The sequence below is a fragment of the Bombyx mandarina genome, chromosome 23, assembly GCF_030267445.1.
Source record: "Bombyx mandarina strain Sakado chromosome 23, ASM3026744v2".
Lineage (NCBI taxonomy): Eukaryota > Metazoa > Arthropoda > Insecta > Lepidoptera > Bombycidae > Bombyx > Bombyx mandarina.
The window spans coordinates 19002557-19020602 of record NC_143229.1 but is presented as its reverse complement, the minus strand read 5'-3'; the positions used below and the strand labels follow the sequence as shown (position 1 = coordinate 19020602).

The 18046-nt window shown below is 39.7% G+C and overlaps 2 protein-coding genes across 4 annotated transcripts in view; both read left to right on the top strand.

Moving 5' to 3' along the window:
* The window catches only part of LOC114249773 (uncharacterized), a 100322-nt gene extending 89523 nt beyond the window's left edge, over positions 1-10799 (top strand). For all 3 annotated transcript variants that reach the window (XM_089737284.1, XM_089737285.1, XM_089737286.1), the window contains 2 exons: positions 4021-4091; positions 5349-10799. In XM_089737284.1, the coding sequence (XP_089593410.1) occupies positions 4021-4091; positions 5349-5464 (187 nt within the window). In that variant the 3' untranslated portion in view covers positions 5465-10799. The remainder of the gene's footprint in view (positions 1-4020; positions 4092-5348) is intronic.
* Positions 10800-16722: 5923 nt separating this feature from the next.
* LOC149500247 (uncharacterized) lies at positions 16723-17610 on the top strand. The gene has a single exon (XM_089737673.1). The coding sequence runs from the start codon at positions 16723-16725 to the stop codon at positions 17608-17610; it is 888 nt and encodes a 295-aa protein (XP_089593799.1).
* Positions 17611-18046: the final 436 nt, after the last annotated feature.

Here is an 18046-nt window from a genome sequence, read left to right as displayed (position 1 = left end):
ACGTCTATGGGGGGCTTCAATGGTAACCCCGGATAGGCCACATACTGTCGCGAGACATGCGATCTTTTTCTTGGCCTCCGGGGTTGGTTCTAGAGCGACTAGAACCATGTTATATGGTTTTTTGTCGCGGCCGTTGTGCATCCGGTGCACACTTACTATCGGGAGGGACTGAGCGGTCAGATCCTCCCTTACGTACTCTATGTCGAGTTCCTTCGGAACTCCGCGTATTACTACGCGGAGCTCGCGGTCCTCCTGAAGAGCATAGGTGTGGAAACCTATGTTCTCCTTTCGGAGGTATGCTGAGAGGGCCCTATGGTCGCCCGGCGTTGCGACCTTTATCTGAATCCCATGCGCGACGTTACGCGCATGGGTATAATTTATTTTGTTTGCCTGAAGGGCCTGGGAGACGCGGTTCCACGCTGACTTCTCCTGGAGAATCAGCGGGGGCGGGGCGACGGTTTTTTGCTCGGATGCGGGCTTGGGACGCGGCGGTGGGGTTGCGCGGCGGCCGGAGTCCGACTCCGGTGTCACGACTACCTGCGGACGGGAGGCAGTCGCTGACTTGGTTTGTTTTGTCGTGGAGCTCCGGGACTCCACGGCGCGAGTACGTTTTTTCCCGCGTTTTACCGTTTGGAACCCATCCGAGGTTCCAGGCTGCGGGCTCGTCGCGGACTCGAAGTCCATCTCCGATCCGGTATCGGAGTCTGAACCTGAGTTAATTATTACCGACGACGCGACGGATGATATTGGCGAGAATGACGTCGCGGGTGCGTTAGGCGCTTCGTTGGCGCTAGGCGCTTCGTGAGTCGCTACGTGCGTACGTGCGCTCAAATTGGGTTTGGGGGCGGGGCATGACTGCGCGGCTCGAAATGACGCGGCGAGGGACGCGGGCGGGGCGGGACTCGCGCGGGCGGCCCTGTAGGCCGCGAATTCGGCCGTGAGGTTTGATAGCACCGGGTACTTCTCGGCAAGTAACCCGAGAAACCCTAAAAGCTCTTCTTCCATTTTTTTCGGTTTTGCCCGGGGGGGGCGTCCCCGGGACTTAAGGCACACTCGCCGAAAGGCGAGTCCCCTGAGTAGGAGTTCACCCCCTGAGCTTTACCAGCTCCAAGGGGGGGGAGTGCCTTTGCCGTGAAAACGGCAGTCGGCTAGGATTGGGGTGGAAGTTTGTGAAGGTGGGGCCCCCCTGGGTTGTGAGAATGCCACAACAAGCGGTGATCTCAGGGGGGGGTTAGTCTCGAAAGAGACTGTTTTACTCGCCGAATAAATAAATAAATTTAATAAATGATATGAGTGGATGATAATGTGAAGTCGTTACGAATGCACAATCGACAAGTTCGAGTTGCTTTTACGACACAAGGTCGCGACGCCAGCGATAGTGCGTCAAGAATTCGCAACAATGCCGCGATCGATGCGACAACGACAATGCAGCGAAACTCAAGACACAAGATCGCGACGGCAGCGACAGTTTCTCGCAAAAACACGTCCGGACTGTTAGGTGATGCAATCGGAACTGGAATGGCGTTTGAACCTCCGCTGATGATTGGGCTGTGACCTTAAACCAATCAGTAGAACCAATTCCATCGCATTTGAAGCACTATGCTTATTGAGTATGTTACCAGAGTTCGAAGCCTTAGGTTAATATGTCAGAATTGATCCAAACTCAAACTGGAACTAATGACTATTTAGCTTCATATATAGGCAGATCATTGATTCGCCCCACCAATCATAAATGGGCAGATCAGTGGCATTTTGATTCGGCCCCCTAACAGCTGCTTAACATTAGACCGTTGCTGTGATGGTCAAGTGGTTAGTTAACTTGACTGACTAAAGTATACATATCGACCAGTTCGATTCCCGGTCGAAGTCTCTACATCGGTCTGGTTTTCTCGTTCCTCAAAATGGACTTGGATTTGTCTCCAATCGACTCTGACGACTTAAGCCTTTACAGAATAGAACATTACAGACAAATTAGTGCATATTTCCGGTCTGTGCTTATCCGTCAAATTTCGCGCAGTTTGCAAGGACCATTACGAACATTCGTATGATGATATCTTTTGGAGTTCAAAATTAACTAGTTTAGTGTTGATCTTAATTCGCCTTCTCATCGCCCATTTTAATAACAAACAATAATAAAAAAGCTTTTTGTTCAAACGCGTCTAAGCTAAGCTCTATCTAACGACTGGCTTTTGTTATAAGTTTGAGGTTTTAGAGAGAGAAAGGACCTTTTAATTTTGGTGTGGATATTTGGCATTTGGGTCTATCAAATCTGAAATCCTTTTGCTGATAACGCTATATCATGGTGACGGCACGTGTTCTTAAAGGAGGGTTTGTGTGAAAACTTAACAAAAGCACGCTTGAGTAATTAGAGGCTATTAAATAATGTTTTATTTATATCGTGTCGATACTGGTCAGGTCAGGTCACCATTAACATGTGGCAACACTAGTCGGTGTAGTTGTATTTTTTTTGTTGTTGCTTAGTTGGGTGGACGAGCTCACGACCCACCTGGTGTTAAGTGGTTACCTGAGCCCATAGACAACGTAAACCATAAACGTCTACAACGTAAATGCCGCCACCCACCTTGAGATACAAGTTCTAAGATCTCAGTATAGTTACAACGGCTGCCCCACCCTTCGAATCGAAACGCATTGCTGCTTCACGGCAGAAATACGCAGGGCGGTTGTACCTAACGTATATTACAAATATTCTGGTCTCACTCAGCATTTTCTCGTTGCTGGAAATGATCTGTGTGGTTAGTGAGAGTTATTTAACTTCTCTATAGCATAAATATTAACTCAGATTTGTATGGAGTTGGAACAGTACCCCTAGCAGCAAACGAAAGGAAACCGTTTCAACTCCATACAAATTTGAGTTAACTCTTACACTATCGAGAACGTTTAAAAACTGGCACTAAGCACACTGACGTGTTCATTTGTAAAGTTAACCAGAGACTGCAATCTCTAAGTGACGCAAAGTCAACACCTCCTAACCCTGGAAGGTTAACGGTAGGCAGCGGCTTGGCTCTGCCCCTGGCATTGCTGAAGTTCATGGGCGACGGTAACCACCCACCATCAGGTGGGCCGTATACTCGCCTGCCTACACGGGCAATAAAAAAAGTCATTGAATTCAAAGCAGATTTTTAAATTGACTTAAAAAAAATTTAAGAAAACAACGTCACAGAAGACATTGTGACATTGTGAAGACAATCGAAGTCAAGTCCTGGTCCTAGGAGGATGCTGATGGGAGAGGAGAACACACCCAGTAATATCGATAAAGAACCCGATTATTTTGTTAAATTCTCATCCAGTCTTAAGTTACCGGAGCTAACGGTCAGGTCCGTTAACATGTCAGTTAAGTGGTTCCCGGAGCCCTTAGATGTCAACAACGTAGATTCCGCCACCCATTTTGAGATAATATGAGTTCTAATGCCCAGTTTTATAGTACAACGGCTGCCCCACCCTTTAGATTGAAACGCGTTCGCGGCAGATTTAGGCAGGATGATGGTACCTACCAGTGCGCGCTAATAAGACTGCCCACTACCAGTAAGAGTGGGATCAAGCACTTTTTGCGATTTTTTGGGATCATTTGGGACCTCAATTGCGTCTCTCAAAGCGACAAGGTCCTGGTTTCCAAAAGCACAAGCTTTGGTGTTGTATTGAAACAAAAGTTACGTAGAGCAAATTCGTTTGGTCTGATGCCACATTCGAATCTCCTAAAACCCACGAGACTGCGAAGTAAGAAGCTGCTTTTTATCCACACGCATACATATACTTTGATGACGTCTTATTTACGACATCGCTTTCATTCACTTTTTCGCTTCGGAAGCTCGTTTGGGTGCTTTGGTTTAGTGCAGACTTTAAAAGCTGTTGTCGACGCGGCATCGTCCATGTGTAGTAACTGGTGGTTTTTCGACAGGATTTTCTGGCCTTTGAAATGATGCTCTATTCCCACGCGATAAGGTCCTAAGTTTGTCGCTTCATCAAACTCACGGCGGACTATCTTTAATTTTCTGTTCACAGCAAGAACAAAAGAAATGGAATCGTCACGAATCCAGCGATGAGATTGGTGGCGAACGTCAGGAATGGACTCGGTAAGCGCATGCGAATAATGATCTTAATGCAAATATAAATAAAGTCGCTTTTCTCTTATTTTCCTTTAATTATCCGATGGGACATTGGAATACAGTAAAAGCCCTTTATTCGCGCTTCGTTTGTCCGAGTTTTAACTGTTCGCGAATCAAAATAATGCGACTCTAAATATTTCTTTATTCGCTAATCTAATCGGTACGTACACTTTGATAAAAAATATTCCATTGTGTAGGTATCCAAGCGAATATCCTTTGAAAGTGTGTAGACAAATGGACTAATAAAAAAGTAAAAATAGACCTTATTACAACTATGCCTAAAGCATGTTTTTATTTTGTCACATACAGAACGTATCCCCTTTATGCTATTATTTGTAAATTATCATTTCATATTCACGTGTTTCTCTATTCGCGGCGTATTTACGGAACATATACCGTGCTGATAAAGAGCTTTTACTGTACCTACATGTATGAATGTCAGTAAGTTTGGATACCAGCTATTCTCAGAGTCTAATAGAATCCGAAAATGTTATTAATGTGCTGGTAATGGTTGTACCTATGTGACTTAAAATCGTTAAACCCATAGACACAGCCCACTGAGTTTCTGGCCGGATCTTCTCAGTGGGTCGTAATTCGGATCCGGTGGTAGATTCAGCGAAGCAATGCTCTTGCTAGGGCTAGTGTTAGTAAATTCTCTCAGGTTGAGTCCGTGAGCTCAACTACCCGTCTGCTCGCAGCTGAAATAGCCTCTTAGGTTACCAGCGAATAGGTAGGGAAAAAATCGTTAAAAAGTTTATTTGAAGTTCGACCATACACCAAAACCACGTGATTCCTAAACATCTATACTAATATATAAATCTACAGTGGTTTTTACGGATGTTCCGTTATAAATACTGAACCATGCATCCGATTGACTTGAAACTTGGTATCCATCTAGAAAATACATGTATTCAATGGATAGACTAATATTTATATGAGTGTTGGACTCCCTACACCGGTTGCGGGGGCGTTAATGATGAGAATCTTTGTGGGGGTGAGAAATAGTAATGTTAATTTTAAATGCCCAGCGAAGTGGACGGGTACAGCTAGTAGCTTATAATAATAGCTTTGTAAGTGGGCATCGTCATGGTTTCTTCTTTATCACACAATCCTAACCTTCGATTAATCGCGGAAGCCTTTCAGTCGAGTGTGGGTGTGCCGGAGGAATTGATGTATGGAATGGTCGCCCCACGAACGGGTCCTAAATGTGATGTGTTGGCGCAGATAACGCGGCGGCCAACATCCGGAGGACCGGCGTCGCCCTGGCGGCCAGCACTAGCTCCAACAATCCGGCAGTCAAGTCCAACGCGTTCCAGTGGAGGAAGGAGACGCCTTTGTAACCTGCCACAGGAATCTCACGTAGCTTCTATCGAGCTTACAGCTAGCCAGAGAACTGAGCGGTGATCTGCTTGGCTATGAGTATTGGTTATGTCCACGAGCGACGCGTAGGCCCGTCTGTCTTCGTGAACGTACGAAGGAATAGATTACAAAAAATTTGAATTCGGGAAGTACTTGCAATGAGCTCAGGACCCGTAGTCACCGAGCCGCGTGGAGTACTCCCTGAACCTCAAATAGTTTCCCTCGAAGAGCCGCGGAGAGTACTCGAAGCGTCCTTAAAGCTTTCTATTAATTTTGCAAGTTATTTCCTTTAGCAATCAAATTACCGCTCCAAAAAAAAAATTAGTACCTACCTACTTTAATTTTAAAAAAATTGTGCGTCATTGTAACTGAACGTGAGTATTATGAAGTCTTTTTTTTTAAACAGAACACAATATCTTTTCTATACGATACGTTATAAATTGCATTTTTTATTCATCTACCCACAGTATTGTTTTTTTTTGTGATTGCGTACGTAGATGTAAATTATACAAGATGCTGTGTGATTAGATGGTACTTTAAGCTGTTTGTAGTAAGGCAGCGGTGCATCGCGACCCTGGGACGGGGTACGAATACCGTATTTAGGTTTCGTGTGTGTGTGAATGAGATATATAGTTAATTATATTTACATCTCGCTCTCTCTGGGCTGACGCGCGAGTTCCAATAGAAATGCTATATGCTAGTTATATACGCGTTTAGGTAACGCCGTGTTTATTTTATGGTAATGTACAAAAAATAACAGTGATAAATTTAATCTTCTGAATATATAAATATATTTTTTCAATTTAAAAAATCGCCTAAAAATAAAAATATTTAAATATAAATAGTTAATGTAAGTACAATGAATTAGGGCAAGAATAAAAGTATTGCTTTTACAATGAACCAATAATAAATTTAATAAAAAAATAATAAAAAAAACAACTCGTATGAAAACGAAAACTAGTCTTTAGTTATTTTATATACAGGACGTTAGTATTGAAAAAAAAAGTAATAGAATAACTGTTTTTTTTTTAAATAAAATGTTAATAAAAGCTATGTTATACAATTATAATCGTATTTATGAATTCACAACTGAGTTCTTTCAAATTTGCTCTGCTCCGTAATAATTTATGACGTCAGTTTCGTTACATTACGGGCGTGCGAGAGAGATGGCGATACGTCCTCTCCCCTCAACCCGGCCTCCGCTCGAACCTAATCATTGTTTTGTCGTAACTGATTTCTACGTTGTATTAAACCATTCAGCGAATACGGTCATGTAATGTAATTTTTAAGGTTTGAGGCTTGAGCTGAATTGCCTTTAGACCTAAAACTTCCAAAGCTTGGTCTTTGCCCTGTATGTACAAGTCTAACGCTCTCATAAGTAACGCAGCCAGGAATTTGTCAGGCCAAATGAATATGAGCGCTGATGCCGTTGAAATACGGACTGTAATGCGTTACGTCAGCAAAAACTCGCACTATCTCGCACAGTTGTGGGGAAGATGGAGTGCACACACGCTCCCTCGGAAAATTGGACTTGGATCAGATTTGGTTTGCAAATGAAACTTTTGCCCGGGTTTAACTCATATAAGTGCAAGACTAGAATTAGCAAAAATTAAGTAGCTATATATTTCACTCTAGACCAGGGATTCTTACCTGATTTAAAAAAAAAAATTGGTATTTCGTATAAATAGGAAAAACATTAGAGATTAACAAAATAATAATCCTAAATTGGTCTTAGGTAATCATTCCATTTTGGGAAATGATTCTAGTGTCAAATACAGCCTGGGCATCCCTGCTCTAGACGTTAAACGAGTGGATTAAAAAATAAAAAATGGCCGCCTCAATTTGACGTAAGTTGACTTTGACATTGACATTTGGGTCGAAGCTTTCAAACGTCGAACATAAAAAATTATACCTATAATATATTTAAATAACTCACAATTCGTAGTTGATCTCAGAACGAACAAAGTTTTTGTGTGGCTGTCTGCGTGTGAATGTGTTTTTTGGTTTGCGTGTCTGCTGTGGCGTGTTACGACCGAATGTTATGCGTTACGAAGCGAACATGTTACGGTCAAATTCGGGACCCTGTTAATTCCTGAAATTCAAGTAAAACACGTAAGCTTATTACAAAATAATTAGAATTAAATGTACTTGTGATATTCTTTCACGGATAATAACTCACAATTAATGCGGACATATTTATGTGTGTGTGTATTTTTTTTAAAAATATGAATTCGTCTAGGGCAATCTGTGTTTTATTGATATGTAGATTATATCGGTTTTTTATTGACTCGTAAATCATTCATATAGTTATCGGATCCAATGTACCGGAGACGCTGATCTTAGCCATATACTCATGAATGCGTCAATATAGCTTTTAGCCGACTTTGGTTACGGCCTGACCTGTGTGCTTAGTGCGAGTTTTTAACGTTTTCGAGTAAAAGTTAAAATTTGTATGCAGTTGGAACAGCGCCCCTAGCGGCAAACGTAGGCAAAAGTTCCAACTAACAAATTGGAGTGTTAACTCCAATTTGAATGGAGTTGGAGTTTTAAAGTTCTCGGTAGCGTAAAAGTTATTTTACGCTACCGAGAACTTTAAAAGCTCGCACTAAGCACACAGAACCGGCCGTCTGGGCAGCAATCTAACGCGCTTAAAAAACAATATTCAATATTCAAACAATATTCGCTTTAGCTGATTACAATCCATTACTAAAAGCCACCGTGAAGCTTAACTAGTAAAATTGCTAAAACATAACTGACATTATATATATATATATATATATATATATATGTAAATACATATGTATATTAATATAATGTAAAGATTCTGTAAACAACAGTAAATAAAAAAAGAAGAAACAAGATTGCTTTTGTTATTAAAGACTCAATAGTTTAGGAATAATGGTACTATGTATAATTTATTTAGTCTAGTATTAAAAAAAAACATCTAAATCTGTTTTTAATACTAGACATTTTAAGCTAAATTTTTTATATGAATTTGAGAAATGCATTAAAATGCTTGCTCGAAAAATCATAATCATTACACAAAAAAAAACATTGACATGTGTCTAATATGCAGTATCCCCTCTATAACACGGTAGATTGGTTCCGCGTTATAGAGAACGCGTTGTAGGGGCTTACTCGCATAACGCGATTTTATGACACCATATAACGCGTTATGTACAAATAAGTATAATAAAATATAACCGATGTCTTGATAATTTAAAAATTAGAAACACAAATTTAATAAATTTACCTAATTTTATAACAACACAGTTGATACAATGCGCAAAAAAGGCGAAACTAATCATGAACTGTACAAATCATTATAAATTTCACAGTCTGTACAGATTTATATATAACGCGTTATACCCGTGTTATAGGAAGGACTGAAGTCGCGTAATATGAAAACGCGTTATAAGAGTACCGTGTTATAAGGGGAATAACAGTATACTTTATAGCGCATTTGATATTCAATTTTATTTTCGTATTTATCTGATCTAAAAGAATCTTAATTCGAGGCATATGTATCATGATGTATTAATTGACTAGTCTTTATATTATTTGTAATTAGATTTAGTGAGTATATGTAATCGAATGAATGTTTTATATATGAGATTTATATTTATTTTCCAAATCGCCCATGTTCTTGACTGATCTATGTGAAATGTATTTTTAAAAAGATTAACCCTTTTAGTGCCGAGCTTATTTCCACATTTTTGCAAAAATTGCTATAGCATTTTAAAAAAAAACACCTTTAAATAAAATACAAAAATCAAAGCTAAATTCACAACAGAATACTTTTAAATGGTGATTAATAAGTGTTATTAACTTATTAAAAACGTTATGCGCGGGCTAAGACACGTCTGTACAGGTCGATACTTAAGACCTATAATCAAATTTCGCAATAGTCGGTATTCCGACGCTCCAAACTTTATACCCATTAATAGAGAGTCGATCTATCGACGGTTCACGCTCAAAGGGTTAATTTTCATAGATTTTTGTTGTTTTTTTCTGAAATACAAACGAAATCAATTTGCGCTTCGTGGAATTGACACATCTTATATCAATAACGTTGTAGAAATGTGATAAGATTGAAGAAAAAAAAAACTATACCGATACCTATACCGATTTTGAAGAAGGTATTGCTTTGCTTAAGTTTTCCCGATTTTTAAAATATATTTTTCCGTCATCCGTGCGTGTCTTTAACATAATTAAAACCAATATTACAATTTAAAATTTCGTTTTTATTGTCACGACATTAGTTATGACATAGTCTTGTGAGACCAGATACACTTCAAAGCATTTGAAATATCAAAAATAATATAATGACATTTAAAAGAAAAACATGCGACATTAATTCATAGACCTTTAAATTAATCTAATATTACTGTTTATTTTAAAATGTCATTGAAGTTTCATCAACAAAGCCCACTTCGTCATCTCTGTCATTTTTTAAATGAACAAAAGGGACAGATGATTATTCGATGCCCCTTCTATCTTCAAACCCGATCCTAATTCTAACCTGCTCCAATAAAATGTTTCCGACTTTGACATGTGTCATCGTTGACAGACGTCAAAATTATTGGAACGGAATCGTTTCGGACAGCCAGCTCTGAATCGATCGCAAATAAAATCGCACGTAGATTATTTTATCTAGAATCTGTAGATTTGATTTAAGAATGTGAATTGAAAAAAAAACACACCCGTGTTTCGGTCAAAAGTGAATTATATCGAGGGTTGAAAGACTGGTTGAAGCTACATTTTTGCAACTTTACATGAGAGCCATTTAAAGTTAAAATTTGGAACAAATATCATAACAAAAAAAACTTCTTCAGCTATTTGAATGGAGTAAACTTATTTTTTTTTATTGTCCTTGTAAGCAGACGAGCATACCGTTAAGTAATCTCCACAAGCCTCGTTTGAAGAAGGATATGAAGTTTAATTAAGTACATCAAATTGTTGATGCTAATACCAGATAAAACGGGCCTTTAATTACAAAGATAAGTCGCGTATTAAGCAAAATGTCGCTTGAACCAAACACACTTTCACCCCTCGATATTATTTTATAACGTTATTTCAAAATCAATGTAATTAAATAATAATAAATCTAAGAATCTATTCTCATATTTGGACATTATAATAAATAGATGATTTAGTGTTGTTATAAAAAATTGAGCCTAACGAATTAAATTAATTAGACAGACGCATTTAAACAATTTCTAAATAGAACTGTTTAGGTTTACGTCGAAATTATATGTATAGTATGTGTATGTATTGAGACTATAGTTGTTTGGTAAAATAAATCTAAAAACAGTATTATTGAATTTTTATTCAACATCAAATATATATTTTCCGCATAAAAAAAAGTGAACTACTTAATGATAGATGGCGCAACCATCAACTTAAAGTATTCCCTAGTCAACAATAGAGGACTCTGTAAAAATAAAACTTCCAGTTCGGTATGTATCATTAAACAAAAAGCAAGTCATATTTTGTAGCTGGGTCTAAAAACTGCAAGCCACTTAATGACAGATGGCGCAACCATCAACTTAGTTAAAGTATTTCCTAGTCAACAATAGATGTCTCTGTAAAAATAAAGATTCCAGTTGAGCGCGTATCACAAAAGAAACTATAGAATTGATATGATTATATGGATCACATTTTTACTGCTAAAACGTTCGCGGATTATCTATAAAGAAATATCGCGACACCTTCATCCACTTTCAGTTGTTGAAGTCATAAGAAGCTACGCGCGCTTGGAAATACTTTCGATATTTGGCATAATTTATTTTAGGAATGAAAACATGGTTATGGTGCATGGCTTAATATAAAAATTCATTTACAAATGTCAACTTAAGTCCACGCGAACAACTTCTTAACCACTTCTCAACCACAAAAAGACGGTTTTTTGAAATTTGTAGCCAGTTATGTCGGTCAGTGGCACAGTGAAGAGCGTGGCTCAGTTTCATGTCCAGATACTCGGACGCTTGGTCACTCCATCTTTTTCTCCGACCTCTGGATCGTCTTTTATCCACTTTACCCATCATTATGAGTCTCTCCAGGTTGTGGTGTAGAATAAACTTTCTCAAAATATAATTTCATTTTTTTAAAACGTCCTCCGCGTGGTCTGCAACTTGACTAGATAATAAACATTCAGAGTCAACAAAGAAATCCGTTCGTCATACGAACTTTTTGTCTGGTGCGAGAAACGAATCCACGGGCCACGGAAAAATAAGCACGTGTTTTAATTTTTTATAAGGGATTTTATGACCTGGTAACTAAGACCTTTAGGTCAATTCTTATTTTTATGAAAAATGATAATATCAAGTGAAATGATATGAAATGAAGTTGATTAATTTGAGACATTAATCAACTGTGTTGAAATTAATTGAAATAGGATGAGATGATATAAAACGGGATGATATGGGATGAAATATGATCTTAGTAAAATGGTGGTCATTTACTGAGTTTTTTCAGTTGACTTTTTGGAAGATCCCGAGAAGTTACGTCTAGCGGCTTTGTTTCATTTTACCACATTTGTGAACTTTCACAGATATTAAACAGTTAATAAACTACCATTATTACACATTTAAATCTGAAGAAACACTAAATAGACAAAATAAAACAAATCACACAACTTCACTCCTCGTGCTCCCGCCAAAAAGTCCAAATTATCGATCCAAAACAAAATTACGTCCTACATACCTTAATTTAAAAAAAAAAATGTGCATCCTAACAGAAGACATGTGAGTACTGTCAAGTCCATTTTTTTTTTAAACAGAACACAATCTCTTTTCTATACGATACGTTATAAATAGCATTCTTTATTCATCTACACACAGTATTTTTTTTTTGTGATTCCGTACGTAGAGGTTCCCGCCAAAAAGTCCCCACGTGTTTTAATTACACTCTAATGATGCCAAATAACGCAGATAACAAGTCCTATCTCGGTTTACAAATCCGCCGAGCGTTCGCCTCTGTCATCGCTAATTGGCCCCTCGATGCTAACCGCGCGTCCTGTTACAAGATATCTTTCGCCCCGCTGCGCCGTTACAAAATGTTTTGCTTAGATATATCTCAGCGAGCTATACTGGCATATCATCACTACATAGTATAAAATAAAGTCGCTTTCTATGTCCCTATATCTGTCCCTATATATGCTTAAATCTTTAAAACTACGCAACGGATTTTGATGCGATTTTTTTTAATAGATAGAGTGATTGAAGAGGAAGGTTTATGTGTATAATAAGATCCATTAAATGGTGGAGAAATCAATAATAAATTACAGTTTCCGAAACGAAGCGAGGGCGAGTCGCTAGTATACTATATACCAGGGGTGGCCAACCGGTAGATCGCGATCGACCGGTCGATCGTGGCCATTATTTCAGTCGATCGTGGTAAGACAAAATATATAAATACATAGAACAGACTGCGCAACGTAACCACCAATTACGCATCGATTAGGTGGGTGGACGAGCTTACGGCCCACCTGGTGTTAAGTAGTTACCGGAGCCCATGGACATCTACAACGTAAATGCCACCACCCAGCTTGAGATGTGAGTTCTTAGATCTCAGTTTTAACAGTATAAAGGCTGTCCCACCCTTCAAATCGAAACGTATTACTGCTTCACGGCAGAAATAGGCGGGGTGATGATACCTATCCGTGTGGACTCACAAGACGTCCTACCACCAGTAAAAAAAGAAATATAATATTTTCTTCCAAATTTTAAACTTTAAATGGCTCTCGTCTATAGTTGTAAAAATGTCGATTAAGCCAAATAAGACAGCCGCCATTGCTACGTATTAAATTAACCTTTTCACCCCCAAAAGATATCCACCGTGACTATACGGCAGCGCGATGAAGCGTTTATTTTTAGCGGCGCGCTTTTTCGAAAGCTCTCAAGGAGTCCTCCGCGTCTCAGGATGCGACAACAATAGCGCTCCCGGAATACGAGACGCGACACGCGCGTGCCACGCGGCTAGTAGCGGAACTAACCACTTTGCTAACAAAAGGGCTTGACAGTTGTTTTTTTTTTAATTGTCTTGTTACTTGATTGCCCGTAAGGATGTGTGCCCTTAGAACATATTGTCGGGTGCCGAGAGCGACTTAAGTGTACATATTGTTTTAAAAGTTGTTTATAAATTACCGTATAGAAGAATTTAAAAGAACTGAAAAATAAATAATAGTTTAAAAAACTAACAAAATACGCTTTTATAGAAAATCCAACTAAAAAATAGAAAATTAATTTTAATTAATTTGAATTAAAAATAGTGTAAGAAAAAATTATTTTATTGTAAAAAAAAAGCGTGGGGTGTATGGTATCAGTAGTTATAAATATTTTATGAACAGATATGAGTAGAAGGATTATTTTGATAATATCCTGAAAAGCACCACGCGCTTTTTTTACAATAAAATCATTTTTTCTTACACTAGTTTTAATTCAAATTTATTGCAATTTATTTTCTATTTTTAGTTGGATCTTCTATAAAAGCTTATTTTGTTAGTTTTTTTAAACTATTTTATTTTTTTATTTTAGTATTTTTTTTTTTTAAATATTGAATTGTCATCGGTCCTTAATAAGTATACCAAACTTCGAGTTAATCCGACGTTTTGAAGGGGGTCAAAATCATGTTCAAAGATTCCGTTACAAACATACATACGTCTGAAGGTAATAAAAGCGTAGGTATTAAAAAAGTTTTTTTTTGTACTCTAGACTAGTAGGTATGTTAAGTACAAAAATCTATTGAAATTGTAATGCAAATGTATCGAGTTTTCGATATGAAAACGGATCATTACATTGGATGGTTAGTAATCGCATAGAAAAATACGAATGCACCGGACGTCTTATCCTTTAGGCCACGACGACTTCATTGGATTTTTGTAGAACCAGATACTATAAGGGGGCGGAAGGATCCTCGAGTGGAGACCACGTACTGGCAAGCGCAGTGTGGGACGGCCACCTACGAGATGGACCGACGATGGTAAGAACCGCTGGGTCACGTTGGATGCAGGTGGGAACGGACCGGCCGCACTGGAGATCACTTGGAGAGGCCTATGTTCAGCAGTGGACAATGGACAGGCTGAGATGATGATGATGATGATGATGATGATGATGAGATACTATAAAATTACAATTCAACTAGTAAAAGCTATTTGGCTTAGGCAGAAATAGGCAGGGTGGTGGTACCTAACCGCGCGGACTCGCAAGAGGTCCTACCACCAGTAATTAGGCAAAGTATAATTTTGCGGGTTTGATTTTATTACACGATGTTATTCCTTCACCGTGAAAGTCAACTGTTGATGTTAATATCAAATAAAACGGACCTTTAATTACAAAGATGATTGTCGCGTGTTAAGCGAAATGTCGCTTAAACCATATAACCTTTCACCCCTCGGAATATAAGTACATAGAATAACATACAAAATTAATATCCATTCTATACTTAGATATTTATTAACTTTGAGATAATATTGTCGATTTAATTTAGAATCATTTGCCGAACTTTCAATTAGAATAGCTTATAGTTATATAATTAGTTAATTAGTCTTTTAATTATTAAAATTTTAATTTAATTAGTTTACCCACAAAGGGGTGATTTATTCAAAACATGAAGCTGTGCAATGATGTTATCTCGATTGTCAGGAATAAATTACAAAAAAGAACTATAAGTCCGTGTGGGAAGACCAGCATACAGTTCGTCCGATGGTGAGTGGTTACCGTCGCCCATGAACATCAGGGTCGCCTACCATTAAGTAGGTACTCTCCACAAGCCTCGTTTGAAGAAGGACAAGTCATAGCGCTCGGGAAACACCGTGGAGGGGAATCCATTCCAAAGCCGGATGGTACGTGGCAAAAAAGATCTCATCAGTACGGTAATATGGATTCTACTCTGGTTGCGGGCGGGTGATGGCAAAAACATTATACCTACATAACACATGTTACATCTATATTATATTAATACGTGAAGCTAAAACTTTGTACCCCTTTTTACGAAAATTACGCGGACGGAGGAGTAAAAAACTTCCCACACTTATAAAGAATATAGAGAAGGAGTGCAGAATACTAAAATTGTTTTTAATTATGCATTAATAATACATTAAATCAACAAAAAAAAAACATTACGCACACTATCGTGTATTTGACACACACACGCATATACTCTTGGTTTATTATCAAACTTTTCTTATTGTTTATAGTCTGTGGTCAAATTGAGAATAGGTTAATATTGTTTATCTTGTCTATAGTGTAGTCTTGGCGAAATCTGTGATTATAGAAGTTTAATAGTCTTTGACAATAGAACCATAATAATGTACAAACTTATAATTTAAAGCAATTATAGTCGAATTTCGACTACTGTGGGACCACTAGTAAACAGTTTTTACAGTAGTTTTTACTGGTGGTGGGACCTCTTGTGAGTCCGTGCGGGTAGGTACCACCGCCCTGCCTATTTCTGCCGTGAAGCAGTAATGCGTTTCGGTTTGAAGGGTGGGGCAGCCGTTGTAACTATACTGAGATCTTAGAACTTATATCTCAAGGTGGGTGGCGCATTTACGTTGTAGATGTCCATGGGCTCCAGTAACCACTTAACACCACGTGGGCTGTGAGCACGTCCACCCATCCAAGCAATAAAAAAAAAAACATAATTTAGCGTTTGGTAATAAAAAACTTAATATTACTTATTATTTGAAACATTATACCTACACAAGATATTATGTATATGTATATTATTCAGCGAATCTGTACCCAGAATCCTTCGTAGCACGCGCCTCTAAAACTTTCAACCGGCACCCGACAATGAAACAGCAAAATAGATGTGGCATCATCCTGCCACGGCTACCTGAGTGCGGACCTGCGCGCAAAAATCAAGTGATGCGTGCGCGCGCCAATCAGGAGCCAACGCGCGGCCGCGTTATCGCAGGTGACGCCGGGCTGCTGCGCCGGCAGTCCGCCACAAAGCCTCGTACTGATCGCGCGTTTCTCTCTCATTATTGTAATTTCATATATTTGTTAGTCGTTTGTTTTGTGTCTCGTTAATTTGTTAATAATCTGTAGTGTATCGTGTTGTCGTAATTTATATCTATTTCTCGTATTGTTTCGTTTAATTTACCGACATCGTTTGCTTGTGGCCGGACGCCGTTCGGGTTCGATTCCTGGACGTATCGACAGTTAGTGGGTTGATACCCGAATATAACCCGCTACATTGGTGACCCCGACGTGATCGTGGATCGACGTGCATCATGGCTTCCAAAAAAGATAAGAGCAGCGCGTCGACTAGCGAAGATACCGGCGGTAGCGGAGAAAACACAGGGCCGAACTCAGAGGTGAGCCGAGTGTCTGTACGAGTGCCGCCCTTCTGGCCTGAAGAACCGGAGGTGTGGTTTGCGCAAGTCGAAGGCCAATTTGCCCTCGCTGGCATAAATAGCGACAGCACCATGTACCACACGGTGTCATCACAGCTCAACCAGGAGTACGCTAGGGTGATGAAAGACATCCTAACTGCACCACCGCTTATGGATAAATACAAAACGTTTAAAGAGCAGCTAATCCGTCGGATAACCGTATCCAGAGAGAAAAAAACGCTACAGTTGCTGCAACACGAGGAGCTGGGAGATAGAAAGCCGAGCCAATTCCTACAACATCTACAGTACTTGGCCGGACCGGACATTCCGAGCGACTTTCTACGGACGGTGTGGACCAGTCGGTTACCTGTAAACATACAGACTGTTGTAGCATCACAACCAAAGCTGGACCTCGAAGGCGCAGCCGAGCTGGCCGACCGCATCGTGGACATAGTGCAGCCGTCAACACCAGTAATAGCCAGTGCCGGATCGAGGACTACTTCGACAAGTACACCCAGTTCTACATTAGAGCTACGCATAGAAGCGCTGTCGAGGCAAGTAGAAGCACTTGTAAATATACAGAGCCGCCGTGGCAGACAGTGTGGAAGACGCGACACCCGTTCCAGGTCAAACTCGCGCCACATACGCTCCAGGTCCAGAACTCAAACACGGCAACGACCAGACGACCATCCACACTGCTGGTACCACTTTGAGTTTGGAGATAAGGCAAAGAAGTGTAGACAGCCGTGCAGCTACGCCTCGGAAAACTCCAAGGGAAACCGCTAGTGGCCTCAACCGGTTGTCCCGCGCCATCAGGCCGAATCTTCGTCGTAGAGCGAAAAAGTAAGGTGCAGTACCTGGTCGATACAGGGTCGGACTTATGCGTTTACCCACGTACAGCAATACGAATTCCTGTACAAGCCAAAACAAAATACGAATTATACGCAGCGAATGGCACAACAATTGCTACTTACGGGCACGTTAACTTACACTTGGACCTAGGCCTTCGAAGAGACTTCCGATGGCGTTTCGTCATAGCTGATGTATCAAAGCCGATTATTGGCGTAGACTTTCTCAGCTTTTACAACCTGCTCGTCGATTGCAGAAACAAAAGGCTACTCGACGGACTCACATCACTTTTTGTCACAGCACCACACCGGGGACGGATCGACGAACTACAATCCGTTCGCACAGTACTGAGCCATGAAGGTACGAAATACCA